Genomic DNA, 18,286 nt, shown 5'->3' on the forward strand with positions numbered 1-18,286 from the left:
AAGAAGTTTAAGGGAAATAGTTAAGAAACTGCAAACTAGCACATAGTACAGCAATACACAGCCATTCCTAATCTTCAAATAATTTTCAGCTAAAAAGCCATGTTACTCAAAAAAAAAAAAAAAAAGAGTTCAGATGTAGAGTACACTATGATCTATCCACCGAGAAAAAAAAAATACTCATGAACCATTTAGCATATATATTCTCACTTCTTCTGTTCTTCCAAGTATGCACCTCTTTGAAATCCCAAAAATAACTTCTGGATTGGTGATATCAATGGGTTTTATTCAAGCAACATTTGAAATAATGTTCCTACAAATCTAACATCTGATCTAGTCACCATCTAAAGAAATAATATGCAGCAAAAATCAGTTACTCCACAGTCACACTCTAGGTAAGTGTTTTGGCATTTTGACATAGAGGACCTGATTATGAATTTTTGAGCAGATCAGATGTAAGCATTTTGTGACTGATTAACAGATTTTTAATGAGAAGACAGCCTTTAGATGAACAAATTATATCTAGGAAAAAAAGAGAGGAAATGAAAAAAAAATGTTCTTTTGATTGCTTATGTAACTCCAAAAAATCAGAGCAACATTATGCCTCCAATAATATACTGTAAATAAAATTTTGGTAAGACTGTCAAAATAACAATAACAATTATCATCATTAAAAACTAAAACAACCCCACTTTTCATATATTTGTTGTTGTCCTCCCTGACAAACAAATCTACACCACGTGCTTCCCCTTCCACTCCCAGAATTAGAGTTTTCTAGTAGACTTAAAAATATGTTGCAAACAGGCACAAGTTACCTTACAACTCATCAGTGGCCAATTTAGTGAATATAAGACTCAAAACATTTATAGCTTGAGGTGATCCTAACATTATCTTTTACTATCTGCTGTTTAGATCAGTCATTCCAAACTGAACCTTAAGTGAGTCACAAGCCAAGAAATATCTTTCTATACACTCCCATGATATGAAAACCCCAGGCTACTTAAAGACAAGGAGAGGTCAAGTACTTAGTTCCCTGCCACATTAGCTGAAGTGGCAGGGTTCACTACCAGAGGCCTACATACAAGTGTATTCAACAAGTAAGTCGCCAGTATTTGCACCTGTATTCTGGGAAGCCTGAATATGACATTATGAGGAACAGGACTTAAGAGTAGCTTTAGCTTTGACTAAAAGACTATCAATTTTCCATCCAAAATGCTATCAGTCATACATACAACGTGTCTGAGAGAAATCTCTTTTGAAACACTTCCAACCATGCATAAATACAGACACCACTTTTACCCCTTCCTAGTCTTCTGCAGCCTCCTCTAAATTCTGCGAGCTTTGAAAAGATTGTCACTGGTGGTTTTCTGATTGGGTCTTGAATTGTCCTAAAGAATTAGAAATGCTGTGTTCAGAGAGCAGCTGCCTGATTTCCCACCTTATGAGAAAGCTTTAGACTCACACCTGAAAACATGGATAGTCTTATAAAAATAAATCAAAGACTTTTGGTCTGAAGCATGTCTGAAACTAAACACACCTACTCTGGCTGTTAGTGAAAACTGGGAGAGACAGATAATCATTTATACCAAAGGTGCCAAACAGGATTTAGACAGGGAACTGTTAAACAAGATCTGCTCAGAAAAAAAAAGAGTAGGTCATGGCAATTTACACAGTAAGTCATGTATCACTCTGAAGGACTACAGAAGCTCAGTCTAGGATAAAATACAGGTGTATAGAGGAGCATCAGACACCTCTCCTAGTAACAGAGAACTCATAGCATCCGCCATCTCTTTTGTACAAAAGACAATATGGCACCAGTAACTTTTAAAATACACGGCTGAAGGGGTTTCTGAGGGGTTTCAATAGGGACCTGTTGAAATAACAACTGACAGAAAAATACAAAGTACCTCAGGATGGGCTTAGTCTTATAAAAGAACAAAAATGGGTATATAACCTTAGTTAAAGAAAATGGCTTTCTGATTTGGAAAAGGTCTTTTCTCAAGTAACATAAGGGGTTCTGAGCATAACTGAACTTACACTTGGTCACACAAGGTTCAATATATTCCAAAAAGCAGCAATTTGAGTTATTTTATAACTCAAACCCCCAAGCAATTAGGAAAGTTCATTAAAAAAACCCCAAATTTAAAAACCTCTTTGTTGAAAACTTTAATCAGTGAAAAGTCATTGATGTATTTTGGTTTTTTTCTCATAGCACATTTAGATAATGAAAAAATAGCAGTTTTATTTCCAGTAAAATGCTTGGTAAAATGTGTTTTCTACATCACTTACCTGTTTTCATTTCTAACAAGCGTTTTTTCTTTTGTTGCCTCTCTAGCTTTTCTTTTTCTGCCTTCTCCTTAGCTATTTTAGCACGTCTCTGTTTTTCTTCTGCTTCCCTTCTTCTCATATTTTCTTTTACTGCTTGCTATTAAAAAAGTAAGAGAGTTCCATTAAAATGGAAGTCTTAGCAAAAACAAAGCTGAACCTTAAAAACAAAGGAAAAAAGCTTTCAAACCATATCCCCTAACCTTAATTTATCAAATCAAATAAGTATTTTACATTCCATATTTTGTACATTTTATTCAGAAGAGTAAGCAAATTCAGAATAAATACCTTAAAAGCATACTAATTGCCCCCAAATGAGGATTATAAATTCAGCAAGAAATACACCTTAAGAATACATGTTAATGTAGGAAGAATTCAAAATGTCTAAACCACCTTGTTCTACAAAATAGTATGTTAACATTTGTAGTTCTAAAATAATTTCAACACTTTCTTCTTTCTCATGCTGCCACTACACCAAGCAAAACAATGCTGCCTGGGTAACAGTGTTGCATTTTTCTTATTCTTATCAAGACATGCATTATTTCATTAGGTTAATAAATTCTTTTCTTCTGGTTAATATCCGTACAATATTATTTATTTTGAATTATAAATATGCACTCCAAAATTTCCAATGAAGCTAAAACAGAACAATGAGTTTCAGAGTTTTGAAATAAAAATTTTGCATACTCAGACATTAAGCAAAAGAACTGTATCACATTCCATACATTTTTAACAAAAGTATTTTAGGATTACATTTTCATTATTTTAGTGTTAGCTATGTATGGTGGTAAATTCTCAGTTCTCTGAGAATTTACATTTGCATTAAATGTAAAGTGCACCTATTCTTCATCGCAGAAGGTTTCCTTTTTAAGAACACAGTTACACAAAACCCTGTCGTCCCCTCTTACATAATGGCTAACATCTTCACAAGGTCTGAGGCAAAAGCTGCAAGTTTGCAGGGATAATTAATGTTGTTAGCAGGAAAATATCCAGGCTGCACTGAAAAAAAAAATGGACTGACGAGTTTTATACAGTACAGATGAATGTGGATTACAGCAATACTTGCACAGGCACTGTTTGCAGCATCACTGCCATAGAGAGTGACCAAAAGAAGGGGAAAGAAAAATACCACATAAAGCTTGTGAAGAAATACTTGTCTTGGATGACTGAAGAAGAATAAATTTTCCATCATGAAAACACAACAATGAAATGGATTGTTTATACAAAGCAAAACTGTACTTTCACAGTGACTACTCCAAAGTCACCTCTGTGAAATTTCTTGATACAGGGGGAAGAGGGTAGAAGCTTCCTACAAAATGCTAAAGTTTTTGATTGAATTAATTTTAACAAATTGCTTGCTGATTTTCAGACTGGGCATTCTGTAGAATAAACTACTGGATACAATCCAAATGAGACTTGGTACTTGACAAGTACAATACTGGCAGAAATTACACACTTTCCTAACAGAGTGACCAAGGAAATTTCTACTTTGCACCTACTATTTCCCCAAAAATAGTATCAGTAGGACTCAGCCTCTGACTGCAGTCATTCAAATGTAGATGTCTATTCTCTCCAATCACACTGAACTAGTGGGCCTGACTTAATAGCTCACACCTTCAGATGAAGTGTGGATTGGATGCTTTGGAGTATCACACCTTGCCCTCAGCCTTTTTGTAACAGGAAAGTGATTTTCCACAAATTCGATGTCACAGCTTAAAAATTTCAGGCTGATGATGTCTTGGGTACTATTTAAGACACTTCTCCAGGATACTAGGTGCCTCTGTTCTGTCTCCTTTGAGACATCAGGTAGGCAGCTCTCCAAATTCTTAAATTAATTAAATGAATTAAATATGCATCTCCCTTGACTAAAACACAAGATTAGACACTCAAACTCACATACAGACATGCCCTAAGGCCAAATTCTATCCTACATGTCCCATGTGTTTTCAACACGAAAGGTAAGTGAAATGCCAAGACCTAGATTTTGCAAGAGGGAGGCATTCTTGGGTTCTCTCTTGTGATTTCCAGGGTCATTTCTAATTTTCATTTAAGTATTTGCATCACATAAAGGAAAAATAGAGTCTAGGGAACACTTGGTTGCTCTTCTTCTGGTTCTTGAAGTTATGTCTCTGCTGCAGACCAACCTAGTGCCGATAGGAGCAAGGGGTTTCTATACCCTATGATTAGCCAGATTAGCCTACTCTTGGACAGAAGAGCTGTTGCCTCACAGTGTCTTTGCTCCCTTTCCTACAACTGGATGAAAATTCTAACCATTAGACAATTTCTTCAACATGAAAACTACCCTTCCAAGGAAAGGAATGAGCTTGTTAGCAGTACCCATGATGCTGTGAAAGTACAGAGGGAGATTAACAGACATATCCGATACCTAAGATGTTCCACTGAGTGTACCAGGAATTTGGCTTCAGAAGCTGAAGGCAAGATGCTTCACTCCTTTTTCTGGATCTGGCCAAGTAACTGTACTCTAAATCTGGTGCTCACAAAGTGCAAATAATAGTTGTCACAGCTATCAAATAACACTGAAATACGAAGTGCAGTTCAAAGTTAGCTATGAAACTGAAGTCTAGGGCTCCAGATTTAAACAGGGATTTTTTAAACTTTTTAATACCTTTTCATTAATAAAGAATTAAAAAAAAAAATTATAAGTAGGAAAATACGTCATGTAGATCATCAACTTTGCACAACAAGTTGACTGAACTTCAATCTCCCACACCTACTGGGATGAGTGATCTTTTAGTTTGAGTGGTCTTTTAGTTTGAGCTTCTTAATAATCCAATGACTTTTCAGCACTAAATTTACAAGTCTTCTGAACTTGTAAATTTTCCAAGATAACAATCACCTTCAGTTTCTGTCAGTAATCAAGACCAATACTAAACAATCCTGAAAATCAGCTCATTTGTCTCACGCTAGGCATCTCAAAAATCTTTTCTGAAAAGCCTCAAAACTGAGCAACTACTCAAGATTTTGGTTAGTGTCATTGAGTGATAGGCGGTTTCATGCCTTACCTACACAACTTTTTTATATAGCCTTCAAACTGTGCTCTGCAAGACAGAATTATTAATTTTCCTCAAGGTTTCTTCTATCATGCTCATCAATAATACCTGTTCTGAAGCATTAATTATCTTTATGACACTGCTGTGAGGTAGAGGCTAGCATCAGTGCTAATTTTACAGACACAGAGAAGAAATATGGGAAAATTAATGCAAAGCACAACCACTTCCTTAGAGCCTCCAACTCAACATGAACCTAAGCATTTAGAATTCTACAACATTTACATGGGAGGTATGGTTTAAACATCAGAAATTAAAGTAATACAACTATTTTGTAATATTTATTAATTTTAAAATCAGACTACTGAGTTTCATATTAGGCACTGATCAAGTTAGGAAAACACAATCAATGCCCCTGTTGAAAAATCTGACATATGTAACTTGCCAAGCAAAATTATTGAAATTGAATAATTTCTAGGCTTTTAGTTGTTAAACTCTGAAGTAGCACAGGCTTAGTAACCATTACATGTTCCAAATGGTTGCTAAATATGGCTTCCAGTTTAAGTCCTTTCCTCACAACTGATGGACGTATGAATTTCAAAGTGTTTCTCAGTACCTGTGAAAGAAGTAATTTTCTCTACCTATATCTTCAGACCTGTCTGAAATCATTAAAAAACCCAACCAACCAAGTAAAACCAAACAAGACTGGGAAACATGCAAGAAACCTTAATAAATGTGTTGTAATGATAAGTGTCAGGCTGCAATGAGGAATAGGTGGCAAAATGACTAAGTGACTCTTTCTACAGATCTATAGGCATTAGTTGGATCACTCCTCCAGATTTTGTCACAAAACTCATGCTCATACAATATTCCTGCAGGAGTGTAGTAGTAAGTTAAGCTATGTAATCATAAGAAGCCAGATGTGACACAAATCAGCTTATTATCCAAATTCATACATACAGATAAGGCTACAAAATATAACTTCTAAGAAACATTAGGCATAAAATAAACATATTGTACCATGAACATGATCCTGAAGTTGTTTAAGTCCGTTAAAAACTCCTCCACTGAAACTTTCTTCAGGTCAATGGCATAATATCCCATCACGTTCTGATAGAGTTTTTCCATGTTCTCATGCATCCGTGAAAGTTTCTGAAAATCTTCTTTGGCATGAACTAGGAAGCTGTACACTGCTGTTAAGGCTGCAAGAATACTCAGTGAATCCAGTCAAACACACTGCTTTTACTTAACATTGATTTGTGTGCCATACACATTTTTTGTTTCATCAAATAAGGACCAAAAAAATTCCTTCCATGTTGTATATAATTCCTAGCATTTACTGTGTATACTAGGCCTCTGAATGAATTCAGGGATTTTCATCAAAATATCTCAACCACTTTAAATTTAAAGATTATTCAATTACTAAATAATTTCTTATGAAATGAAATGAAATGAAATGAAATGGAAATGAAATGTATGTAACTAATCTTACTTCAAGCACCCATGTAGTTTATCTAGTATCACTGTCTCCTTATTGCAGCTAAATGCCTAGGTATATAAATTATAATTTCCATGGAATTTAGGTACAGATACCAATAATTAACCTGAATACTTTATCAATAAATACCTTAGTTCCTACTAAAATTAGAGTAAAAATAGAAATATTGATAAACAGTATTAAAAGTAAAAACCACGAAAGATAAAAAACTTCATCATAACAGCAATGCATTTACTTATGTTCCCGGAGGCTGCATCAGGTATTTATGCTTTTTCTAAGGTTATTTACAATGTCAATACAATTTAATTGAATTAGAGGTGAAAACAATAAAACTATTTATATAAAAGATAAACCGTTTATAAACAGCATCAAAACACTGCATAACAAATGAAATAAAAGCCCCTATGTTTATTCAGGACTTCCAAAAATGTAGTTTGCCAAAGAAGCTCAAAGACAAAATACTCTACATAGACATTTCCTTATGTTGAGCAACTTCAGGATGTGTGTACTTTAATGGAATGGTAGCTAAACAAATATTTATGTTCCATTGTTTTCATGCTGTAGTACACACTACAAAAGACAAGAAATAGCCATTTTATCTTTACTCTCAATTGTCTACCTCAACTACTGCAAAAGAGGATTTACTGCATTTGTACACTTTCTATCACAGATTAAATACACTATGGTCATTTTATGAAGCACAGAATTTTTAATCAAGTGCATGAAAATCTAGACCAACAGAATAGCAGAGGACCTGGCACTTTTTCTTAATAAACCTCACACCACTGGCCTCTGTCCATTGACCCAGGCTGCACAGATCCCTCTGCAGAGCCTTTCTATCACCAGCAGATGAACACTCCCACCCAGCTTGGTGTCCTTCGCGAACTTGCTTCAGGGTGCACTCAATCCCATTGTCCAGACCATCAATAAAGATGCTGAACAGGACAGGCCCCAATACTGAGCCCTGGGGAACTCCACTAGTGACCAGTACCTATTAACAATTTACTGCTGGATGACTGTTTTCACTCTTCAGGTTTTTTGCAATGCACTCCTCTTCTTAGTTTTGTTTAGAGGCTGAATTCCATTCCAGTTTCACTATTAAGTGCCCTTCTGGTTTGTTACGGCCGCTTTTAAAATAGCAAGTAAGAAGTTCGTGGTTTTCTTTTTGTGATTTAAAATCCAGGCCAGAAATTCACACAATAATGATCTCAGATATGTGCAGGAAGGGAGAAATAATGCACTTTCACAATATTCTGATTAGTCACTAGTGGATACTAGCTGAATCTGTAAGTGCAGAACAGCCTCCACTATGACAGTCTTGTAAAAAAGAACTAACGAAAGTCAAGATTTCAACAATTTAAAAAGACACATCTTCCATCACCCCTCAACCACCTAAATTCAGACTTTCTCAACATGGCTCTTGTGCCAGTACAAGCTTCTTTTCATGCTTTTAGTAACTTCACAAGATGCAGCTCGTAAGCAGCTTCAGACTGCCTGTGCTGACTGGCTGGGAACAGCTCAAAGAGAACTGATGTTGCCAGCCCTCTTTTCTTCTGCATCAGTTTCAATCTCCTTTACTTAGCTCCCAAGATGAGCATAGCACACAGAAAACTGATCTTTAGATCTGAGATTATTAAAAACTATTAAAACTCATAAAAAGCTATTGGTAGGAAAGCGAAGAAAGTTGATGAGAGGTTTGTCTTTAAATGCTGCACAAGGACTATATAAAAAAGGATTATGAGAAACAAGACATGACAAAACACAAGCTAAGACCATCAAAAGAAATGTCACCAGTTCACAAAAACACAAACAAACCAAAACAATAAAAAAGGACTGAAACTAGAAAAAATAATTCCTACATCTGGTTTACTTTTGATCCTAAAATTTAGGATACTTATTATTTGTGATTCTTAGATTATTAACAGATCTTACTAAAAAATAGTTTTTTGCAATTATGAGGCTGCTTATTTCCACAGAGTGAAGGGTAAAGGAAAATCAGATAAATTGGTTTTGCTGTCTCTATGTATAAATGCCAAATGTTAAACATTCCAGTATTTTCAGTTTTCTAGGAAGAAAAACAACCAAAAAAAAAAGGATGAAATTATCAGCAAAATGTAGACTTCATCTTGTAAATTCCAGACAGTATCCTGAAAAGAAAACTTGGGGAGCAGGGGAGGTGAGAGAAAATTTCTGATATTCTTCAAGACACAGCTAAATTACAGGTATGTTAAAAGAGTCCATATAAGCTGGTTAATTTTATACTGTTAAAAACTGACCCCCCCTTGAATATCTGATGCATAATTTTAAACACAAAGTACAGTACTCTGGCAAGATGTTTTGCCAGACACAATGAATCCTGAGATTTTTATTTTCCATCTGGTGCATTATGGGATACCCCTAAGATGTTGGCATTCTACTGAGACTGTGCTTCAATTTAGGTATTTTTAATAACTCCTCTTCCTTTTCTCCTTAAATATGGCTTTTGTTAGCCAGCTCCAGCTAAACTGGAAACAACAGGGAATACTACTGAGTACTGCAATCCCAACTGTAATTATTATGAACAGGTTGATACATATGCATTATCAACTACACAATTCATTGGTTTTGGATGAATGAAAACACAAGTACAGCTGAGCTACAACACAGGTGGGAAGAAAATGAACTCAACAAGTTTGGTATTTGTTAACTTTTTCTGAAGTGGCTTTACTTCATGGACTGCCTTTTTGGAACCACTGGACTACCGATCATTCAGCTAATTAATGCACAGCTGAGACAAGTTTAAGATCTGTGGCAAAATTTCTAACTGCTGTATGTTTGGTCTTGCGTATTCTGGCAGCTCTCTTCACAGTGAATTGCTTCTCTGAAATTTATACTGATTTTAATATACTGTGGTATATAAAATACTAATACAGTGCAGCATATCGAGCCCAGTAAAGGCAGCTATTACCCTAGAAAAGATAATGAATAATGTTAATCTCAACCGAACACTTCTTTAAAAGACCCCAATATTCACCACTTCTTTTTCAGCAGAATCTTCAAAAGGGAACTGAGACCGCCACTATACTAGATGACAACAATCTCCACAAAACATGGCAAACCTTTTGAAGACTGATGCAAAAAGACTTTGAGGTCACTTCAAACCATTTCAACAAATGATTTTCTATTAAGAACGAGTGGTGTGAATGCCGTAGGGCTCTGTTAAGGATTTCCCACATTTTGGGAAAACGGTTGCAATTGTCTGAAAAATACATGTCAGAGAGACTTCTTTCTATATACATATAAGCAAGGTTCAACAGAAAAATTCTGCATCTGAATATAATAATTCAAGAAACACACAGAAATGTTTAGATTTTTAAATTAGTACCTTCTGAAGAGTACTTGTCAAATAATACCTTTTCTTTGATTCACTCCTACTTATCTCTGTTATAATACTAAAACAAATTGGCAGGTATTTGTATCACACAAAGCTGCTGCATTCACTGTGTATATATCATATATTACAAGTAAAACCAGTGCTAGCTGTAATATATGCCCTAAGTCCAGATACTAAATGAATTGTAGACTTTAATTAAATTTACCAAAAGCTCTATCTCATTACCTGTCCACACACTAAACATCTTGATGCTCTCTCAAAGAGAGACATACAACCTTTTTTTACCTGAAGAGCTAAGGTCCTGTAATCTTTAAAGTCCTTAGGATGCAAGGACATCTTACAGATTCAGTTTATGTTGCACAGGGGGAACTTCAAACTATGAGGTCAATTAAGTAACCAACAGTTTGGAGGTAGTAAGTAGTCCCTTCCCTGCAGTTGAAATGGGTTTCTTCTACCTCACTTGGTAGTGAAGGCTCTGACTCATTTAAGTCCTGTTTCTTCCTTCCCTTTCTGCAATGTCAACAAATCAAATTAAATAGCAAAGGAACAGCGAATTGATCAAAAGAAAGAACCTTTTTCCTAGCTGAAAGGCAGCAATCAACTGATTGTCTCTCAAGTATTAGTTCCGTAAGTTTCTGTAAAAGAACACCATCAACACTACTTTTATCACTAAGCTCAAACTTTCTCAGCTGCTGCTTGAAAAATCACAAGATGGGAGTTGTACTGATAAAGAGCATGTTGACTGAATCACTTAATTAAAGTTTTAATATGCAATTTAAATACTCTCCATAAACCCACTAAATTTTTATTTTGAACATACAAGTGTATTTTGTTCACTGTGCTTTTTATGGAACATTTAACTTGATGGATTTAATACGTTAGATCAATATCAATTCAATATTCTTTGACTTTCCTAATTAAAGGAAACAGAAGAATTGCAATAATAACTATTTCTTTTCAGCTAGCATACACATGATGGCTCACAAATTAACGCAATCTAATATATAGGAGAAATATTCATAATTACAGATTTTGTCAATAAAAGAGTGAACCAACTGTGCATATCTCTGACTTCCTAAAGAAACAAGAATGCTAATCAGTTCATTAGGGGGCTTTGGGTTGTGATATTTAGCGACAGGATGTAATAGCCTGCTTGTCCATGGAGCTTAATTGTACTCGGGATGAAAAATTATTTTCAACAAAGCACTATCCTTCCTTTTTCAGATTTCCTGCTGGTTTCTTTTCATGAGCTGCATGCTTTTCAAGACATCAGCACCATTCAGATTTCCTTGTCATAGGAATAAAAGTAAAGACAGTTCCAGGTTTCATCATGCTGTGCAGGATTATCTAACCTTTACATCAAACCTTTTCTGCTTCGTAATTTATTGAAGTTCCTGTTTTTCTAAAAGTGAGCTGCTTTAATTAGTGTGTTCACAGACATGACTAGAAACCATATGCAACTATGCTGTTTAGAAATTGCTGTCTGTCTTCTGGGTCAGGTAGTAGGTGAGGGCAAACTACTTTGTTCATAATATTTACTATTCAAAATACTGTATTTGAATAGTCTAAAACAATGAAATATACAGTATGGCTGGTGTAAGGACTGATAGAGCACAGTTACCTGTCTCAAACACTCTTTAGGCCACAGAAGGACTTTGCCATGAGATAAGCACAGAAGGGAGTAACAAGACGTTTCCAACTCCAGGCCTGGCAAAGGTGAGATCTGGGTGGCACATCCTGGTTAACACATCCAGACAAAAATTCCCACTTGCAAACTGTGGAAAGAAGCAACTGCAAATACACGTATCACTGGTCAAACAAAGATCACCCCAAGTTATGTGACAGATGGGCAGCTGTGACCACTGAAGATGCCCCTCCCCAGATATGCCTCCTAGGGATTAATAAATTAAGCCATTGTGACAGGAACTCAAGGTAAGATAAAGGCGGTACTATTATCTGAGTATTATCTCAGACCTAGGGGTGGGTTAAGAGAGCTGGGGGAGAAAAATGGATCACTGATAATGGACACAAAGAATGCAGAATTTATGGTCCACAAGGAAATCCAACTCAGCAACTGTGCTGAAATCAGCTCTGACTGGGTAAAAGGTAATTAGTTTTTTTGCAGGGGAATATCACAACCCACTGAACCAAGAATCACACTGACTCGAAGAGAAAGACAGCACGAGACTAACTAGCATTAGAAACAAAGGAATCATTTAACCAATACAGGAAGAGAACTGTGTAGCCAATGAGCATTAATTCCTTTGTTTGCTAAAATGTAAAAATAGTGAAAAGTTTTGAACCACCTCAGGACACACCACCACCAAGAAACCCAGGGCGAAGAAAGACCAACAGCATGCCACTGGATCGACGTGTGAGGACAATCTCCTGCTTTATGTCTCCCTCCCTTCCCCCCCCCACCCTCTTTTACTGTCAAATAAAATGTGTATTATTGACTTTAGCATATGGTCTCAGGTCGCTAATCAGATCGTAACAGTTGGTTTTACCTGTACTGATTTATTTTAAGTAGGACCAAATATTTATTTTGCCTGTTTCTGACAGCAGTCAATACCCAACAATTAGGGAAAACAAGGAGGAAAGGAAACTTGGCAAATACAGCATGATAATTCAAGTGGTGCAGTACTCAGTTTCTAGCATTCTGCATGTTAGTCCTTCTTCTGAGCTAAAGCTACTCTGGACTGCTGTGCTTAATAGTTCCTGATGTACATTCTTCAGCTACCTATCTCAGCCTTATATGAAATTCATTCACATCTTCGGTTTAATTGTCCATTGTCCAAGAAAACATTTCTGTTAGTATGTTTTAAGCAGCTGGACAGTATTTCACATGGGACACAAAGAATATACTCCTCTCTTTCCTTCCATAGGGGACACAAAATTACAAGTATTTTTACTGTATTGTCTTAATTTTCTTGATTTTCCACCATCTGAGTATTACTCTATTAAAATATCCCATATGCATAACCTATTGCCAATTGCTGCACATTGCCCCCATTCTCTGCCACATCAGTAGATATACACTACACTTTTTGAGATGGGGTAATGGAAGAACTGATGATGAAGAGTATTGCTGATTTTTATAGTATCTTATTGTTTATGTTTTCTGCTTGCTCTCAACTGCATTTGTTCCCGATTGTTCCAATAGAGTGTTTCTTCTTCAGATCTATTACTCTATAATCACTGAAGTTCACTTGCTGCTTTGTCAGCATCTGCCAGTATCTCCCTTTAACAACAGGATTTTTTTCAAAGACATTAATCCAGAAAAAAAAAGTAATCAAACCACTTTTTAACCTAAGAAATTTCTTTCCTTTGAAGTCTTTGTTAAAACACCTTGTTGAAACAAGGATGGAAATTCAGTTATGTTCTACTGACTTCTTATATTTATCTGCATGCTGCAATAGACCTGCAAAGGATGGTTTCTCTTTATTTTATTTCAAATAAATACATGTTCATTTTGTATTTAGTCTTCATCAGTTTTCTTGGTAGAGAAGCATGACTTGCAGACCTTCCTTGTAGCCCTTCTAAAAAACTTATGGGCTTCTTTTCAGCTTTGACCTGGTCTAGTGAAAATCGTTCCTGCCCACAGCAGGGGGGTTGAAAACAGATGATCCTTAAGGTTCCATCCAACCCAAATTATTCTACGATTCTTCAATTCTATGATTCTTTTGTGTCTTCAGCTAGCTTAGTTCATGTAAGAATCTGTAGTCCATTAAGTTTATATTTGAGTTAATTTTGAATTTTTTTCAAGTGTTCTGTGACCACTGTTTACTCTTGGGCATTTATTGCTATTTATTTTCTATTAAGAAAAAGAATTCTACTGATTCCTTCATTTAACATCATTATTCCATTTAAAATATTACACAGTAGGGTCAACTGAAGTTCTCCCTAGAGAAAACTGATGCAAAGAACAAATTTAACTTTATGGCTATGACTTATCTTCTTGGCAGGCATTGATAATCCATGTCTTCTCTGGCAGGATTAGAGCTTTTGAGATGACTGAAAAAGACGAAGTGTAGATCCTCCTTTGCATTTCCTAAGATGATTGCTATCCTTTTTAAGTGATCAGTAAAGTGCTCTAATGGTCTTCATATATGGGAATAGAATTTCAATCCCCGAAAAAATTATGCTGTTTATTGACAAGGTCTGTCTACTTACTCTGTCTTAAATACAATTTATAACCTTTTATCACAGTATTCCAGTCATTTCTGCCAGGAAGTTTCATAAATGCCCAAAATGTCAGTAACACAAAGGGAAATGAGGCATCCTACATAATCATTTTTGGATTTTAGATGTTTGGTATTAGCATATAAGTACATCTTAATTCATCAACTTTTCTCTTGCTCTCCTTCTTAAATTTTGGGAGGATTCACTCATTCTCAATTGAATTTTGCTAATTTATTTCTTATCTTTTTCATAACTACATGTCCAAGGAAAGCTGTATACTCTCTGTTCCTTCAAAACCTAGTCCTTAGCTAAAAAATGCAAAAAGTTAAGAGGGTATTTGAAGTGCCTGCATCATGACTATTTTGGGTAGATGATTGTTGTAGGTCCCTTCCAACTGAAATAGTCTATTCTATTCTAACAGATTCAGAAGGGCCTGTCCTTTTTCCTTTTTCATAGTTCAGACTTTTTAAAAGTGCTTCTCATTCCTAACTTCCTAGACTAAATATAATTTTCCAAACAAAACACAGACTTTTTAAGTCCTAGCTATATTGTCCAAAAGCTCGCATGGATGTATTTTCCTCTACCTTCCTGGCAATATCTGATCTCTTGCCTTCAGGACCCATATCCTAGTTCTCCTGTTGTGCTATCTGTTTCTTCAGGGACCAAACTTACGTTTCGTACTGTAGACACACCATCCTGGTGGTGCAATACATCTCCCAAAAACACATTGAGCTGAAAAAAAATGGCATCACCACCAACAATAAATAGAATAACCTCAACAACAAAATAACCCAACCTTACAAAAAATTAGTACCAACACTGGAAGGTTAAGATAACCCACAGTGGCCAGAGAAGGCCTGAAGCTAAATTGCAAACTCTTAGGTTGCAGTGAATCTAATGAAGACAGAACTGTCCCTAACACAGGAAGAACCAGTACATGCACTCAGCCTCAGGGTCCCTTGCCATGTCTTGTGTAATAGGATGAGATAAATCAAGAGGACTGTGTCCTGAGTCCCCCAGCCTTTGTACATAACAAAGCAGTCTTCCAGCAAGGTAACAACCTAACCATGCCTGCAGAGCAAATTTCAACCTGTCTGCTCATATTTCTGCTTCCAGATTAGTCTTGGTGCTAAGCATATATGGCCAACATTTGCTAAAAGAATGGGTTTTTTCCTGTTTAAATTATTACCTTCATGTCACTAGCTGTTCTTATGAAAGACAGGCAGTAAAGTTGGCTGCATGATTTGGAATAAATAATGAGAAAAAGAATTTTTTCAAAAATAACACCAGAAAACAGTTTTCATGAGCTATGAATCTCATTTCTGAAATAAGAGAAATTTTCTGGTTCTGCGGTTCCATGTATAAAAACATTCACAATGGTAATGCATACACTAGAAAAAAAAAGAGACACAGGGTGACAGACATTTTTGTAAGAGACTCTGACATAAAAATACCATGTAACACTAGGGTGCTTAACATTCCTATTATAACTTCTTTTCACTAAGTTAAGAAATTCATATACAGTGTAAAACCTGACAGTAAGCATTTTTTTCCTCATTCATTCCACTTCAGAGGAACCCTTTAATTGGACTGCTCATGTATTTAATTTTTGAGAGGAAAAACAAGCTATATTTTTCAAAAATACATGCTACAAACTAGACAGAAGTTATGCAAAGAAATTTAAAATTTAAAGCAATGCAGTTAAACTACTTAGGGATTTTTGTTCTGTTTTTTAAGAGTGCTCTAAAGGATATTGACATTTTTGCTACAAACTTATCGTGCTTATCTTCAGGAACTGGAAAAGTCTGCAAATCCTTCTCAAGCTGCTGAAGTTGCCTCTCCATATGTTTAAGGCTCTTCTCCAGGTTTTCTGCTGAGACTAAAATACACAACATTCATTCTGTTAACACACTAAACAAAAACCATAGTTTTCAAAATACACGAGTTAAAACCTTACCCAAGTCAGCATTCAGTTAATTCTGAAATAAAAGCACACTGAACAAATTACAATGCAAGATGAGGAGGTCATGCTACAATGTTCAGCTCCCCTTACTTAGGCAGATTTCTTATTCTGATTAGATGTATGCTGTTTGAATGCTGTATTTTCATTTGTTTTTATGCCCAAGGTTTTGCATTGCAATTAACACTCCGTTTTAAATAACCTGAGATATACATATGCCAGTCTGTCTCTTCTGATTAACCAAAGGACAAGTTTTCAACATATTCGAAGAACCACAAAGCTTTTTGCCATCTCATTCTGTTAGAACAGAAAATATAAACATTTGTATGGAAGATCATGAAGAAAGTAAGATTCTCAAACACAGAAAATGGGGCTATTAAACACCTATGCATGAAACCTCAATTCTCTACCACTATGTGTGATAAAAAACTCAACAATTTGTCAGAGCAAAAGTGCTTGCCAAGCACTTGAAGGGGTACAAGAGAGCAACACATGGACTTAGGTAAAAAAAAGGAGTGGAGCTGAAACATCGGGGATTTACAGAAAGATGTAGAAAAAGTGCAAATTTTCTTGCCAGGAAAAGAGAACTACAACTTTCATCCATTTGAAGCAACACATGTAAAGTGGAAAGCTTGATCTGCAAATAGCTGATTGAAATATCAAGATGACCAGGACCAGAGTAATCCGAAGATAACTTGTTAGCATGTATTCTATCTTAGGTCTATATTATTGCCATCAGTTCAAAATTAATTCTGATTATTTATGAAGTCAACTTTAGTTAAGTTTGATAGGAGCAATATATAAAGATGTAAGAACACACTGTGAATTCTAGTCTAATGAGGGTTTTTCTCTTTTTAATTATTTATTTAATTCATAATATACTGTACCTGTAAAGGTATCGTTACCTTCATCTTCATCTTAAAAAAAAAAACCTCCTTGGAGAAAGTCTGTGTCCCTACGTTACTAGGATCTGTAGTGGATCCATAATTTTATCTACCAAATAGTTATGTGAGAGAAAATATAAAATACATAGTATAAACACAATTCTCTGATAAAAGCCTGACAGAGACCCCAAATGACCAGAGTAAAATGCTGCATAGCAACTACAATCCCATTCATAGCAGAACGGTTAACACAACTCTAAAATGATCCATGGCAATGTGACAAATTGCCTCATAATCACCATTTTTGAAAGTCTCTGGTTACTCAAAAAACAGTTTCTCAATTGTATGTTAGACTTACAGATTTTCACTCAGCAATTGGTAAGCCCAAATCATCACCAGTTAGGCCAGTTGGCTTCAGTAATTAAAAAAACTGCTTTGTTTGGGGAGCATAGCTAAAATTAGAAGCTGACAATATTGACTAAGACAAGTTTCAGTCTTCACTGGTCCCAGAAACAAACCTGATTTTAATAGAAAGTCATACTTCTGCTGTCATGAGAAGCATCTGAGGGTTTGGCACACACCATTTTAAGTCACTGATTTACTTAGAAAGCTGCTACAAAACACAATTACAACAACTTACGCCTAATGTAATTATTGATAGGACTCTTCACAAGACCATTTATCTTGCATAAAGAGTTCATAGTATAAATTAGTGTGACATATACCTATAGTACATATAGTACATAATGTCAAAATCATGAGAGCTGGCAAGTAACAGAGATTTAAAAACAATACAAAAGCCCAACCCACCAAAAACTCCTCTACACCAATTGCAGGCGGCAGCTGAGTAACAGCTACACTATTTTACCCAGATGAGAAACCCAGCAAAATAACTCAGTGCCTAGAGCTGATTAATAGATTCTATACAAGAGATTTTAAAGCTCTTGCTTCCAGAAAAGCCAGTTTTTCACTCTAGTACTTCAGTTTTTTTGACACTGAACATTTACATATTTGATCAAGAATCTTTATATCTGTATTTTGTCCTGAAGAGGTTTTTTC

General features: G+C 35.6%; 1 protein-coding gene across 1 annotated transcript in view; it reads right to left on the minus strand.

Annotated features, from left to right (window-relative positions):
• DIAPH3 (diaphanous related formin 3) overlaps positions 1 to 18,286 on the minus strand; it is a gene marked incomplete at both ends in the record, with an annotated part of 206,543 nt that overhangs the window by 69,931 nt on the left and 118,326 nt on the right. Inside the window, 3 exons of the mRNA XM_082279267.1 lie at positions 2,287 to 2,422; positions 6,351 to 6,513; positions 16,136 to 16,262. Coding sequence (XP_082135393.1) covers positions 2,287 to 2,422; positions 6,351 to 6,513; positions 16,136 to 16,262 — 426 coding nt within the window. The remainder of the gene's footprint in view (positions 1 to 2,286; positions 2,423 to 6,350; positions 6,514 to 16,135; positions 16,263 to 18,286) is intronic.

This window comes from Coloeus monedula (assembly GCF_965178545.1).
Source record: "Coloeus monedula genome assembly, chromosome: 3".
Classification (NCBI taxonomy): Eukaryota; Metazoa; Chordata; class Aves; order Passeriformes; family Corvidae; genus Coloeus; species Coloeus monedula.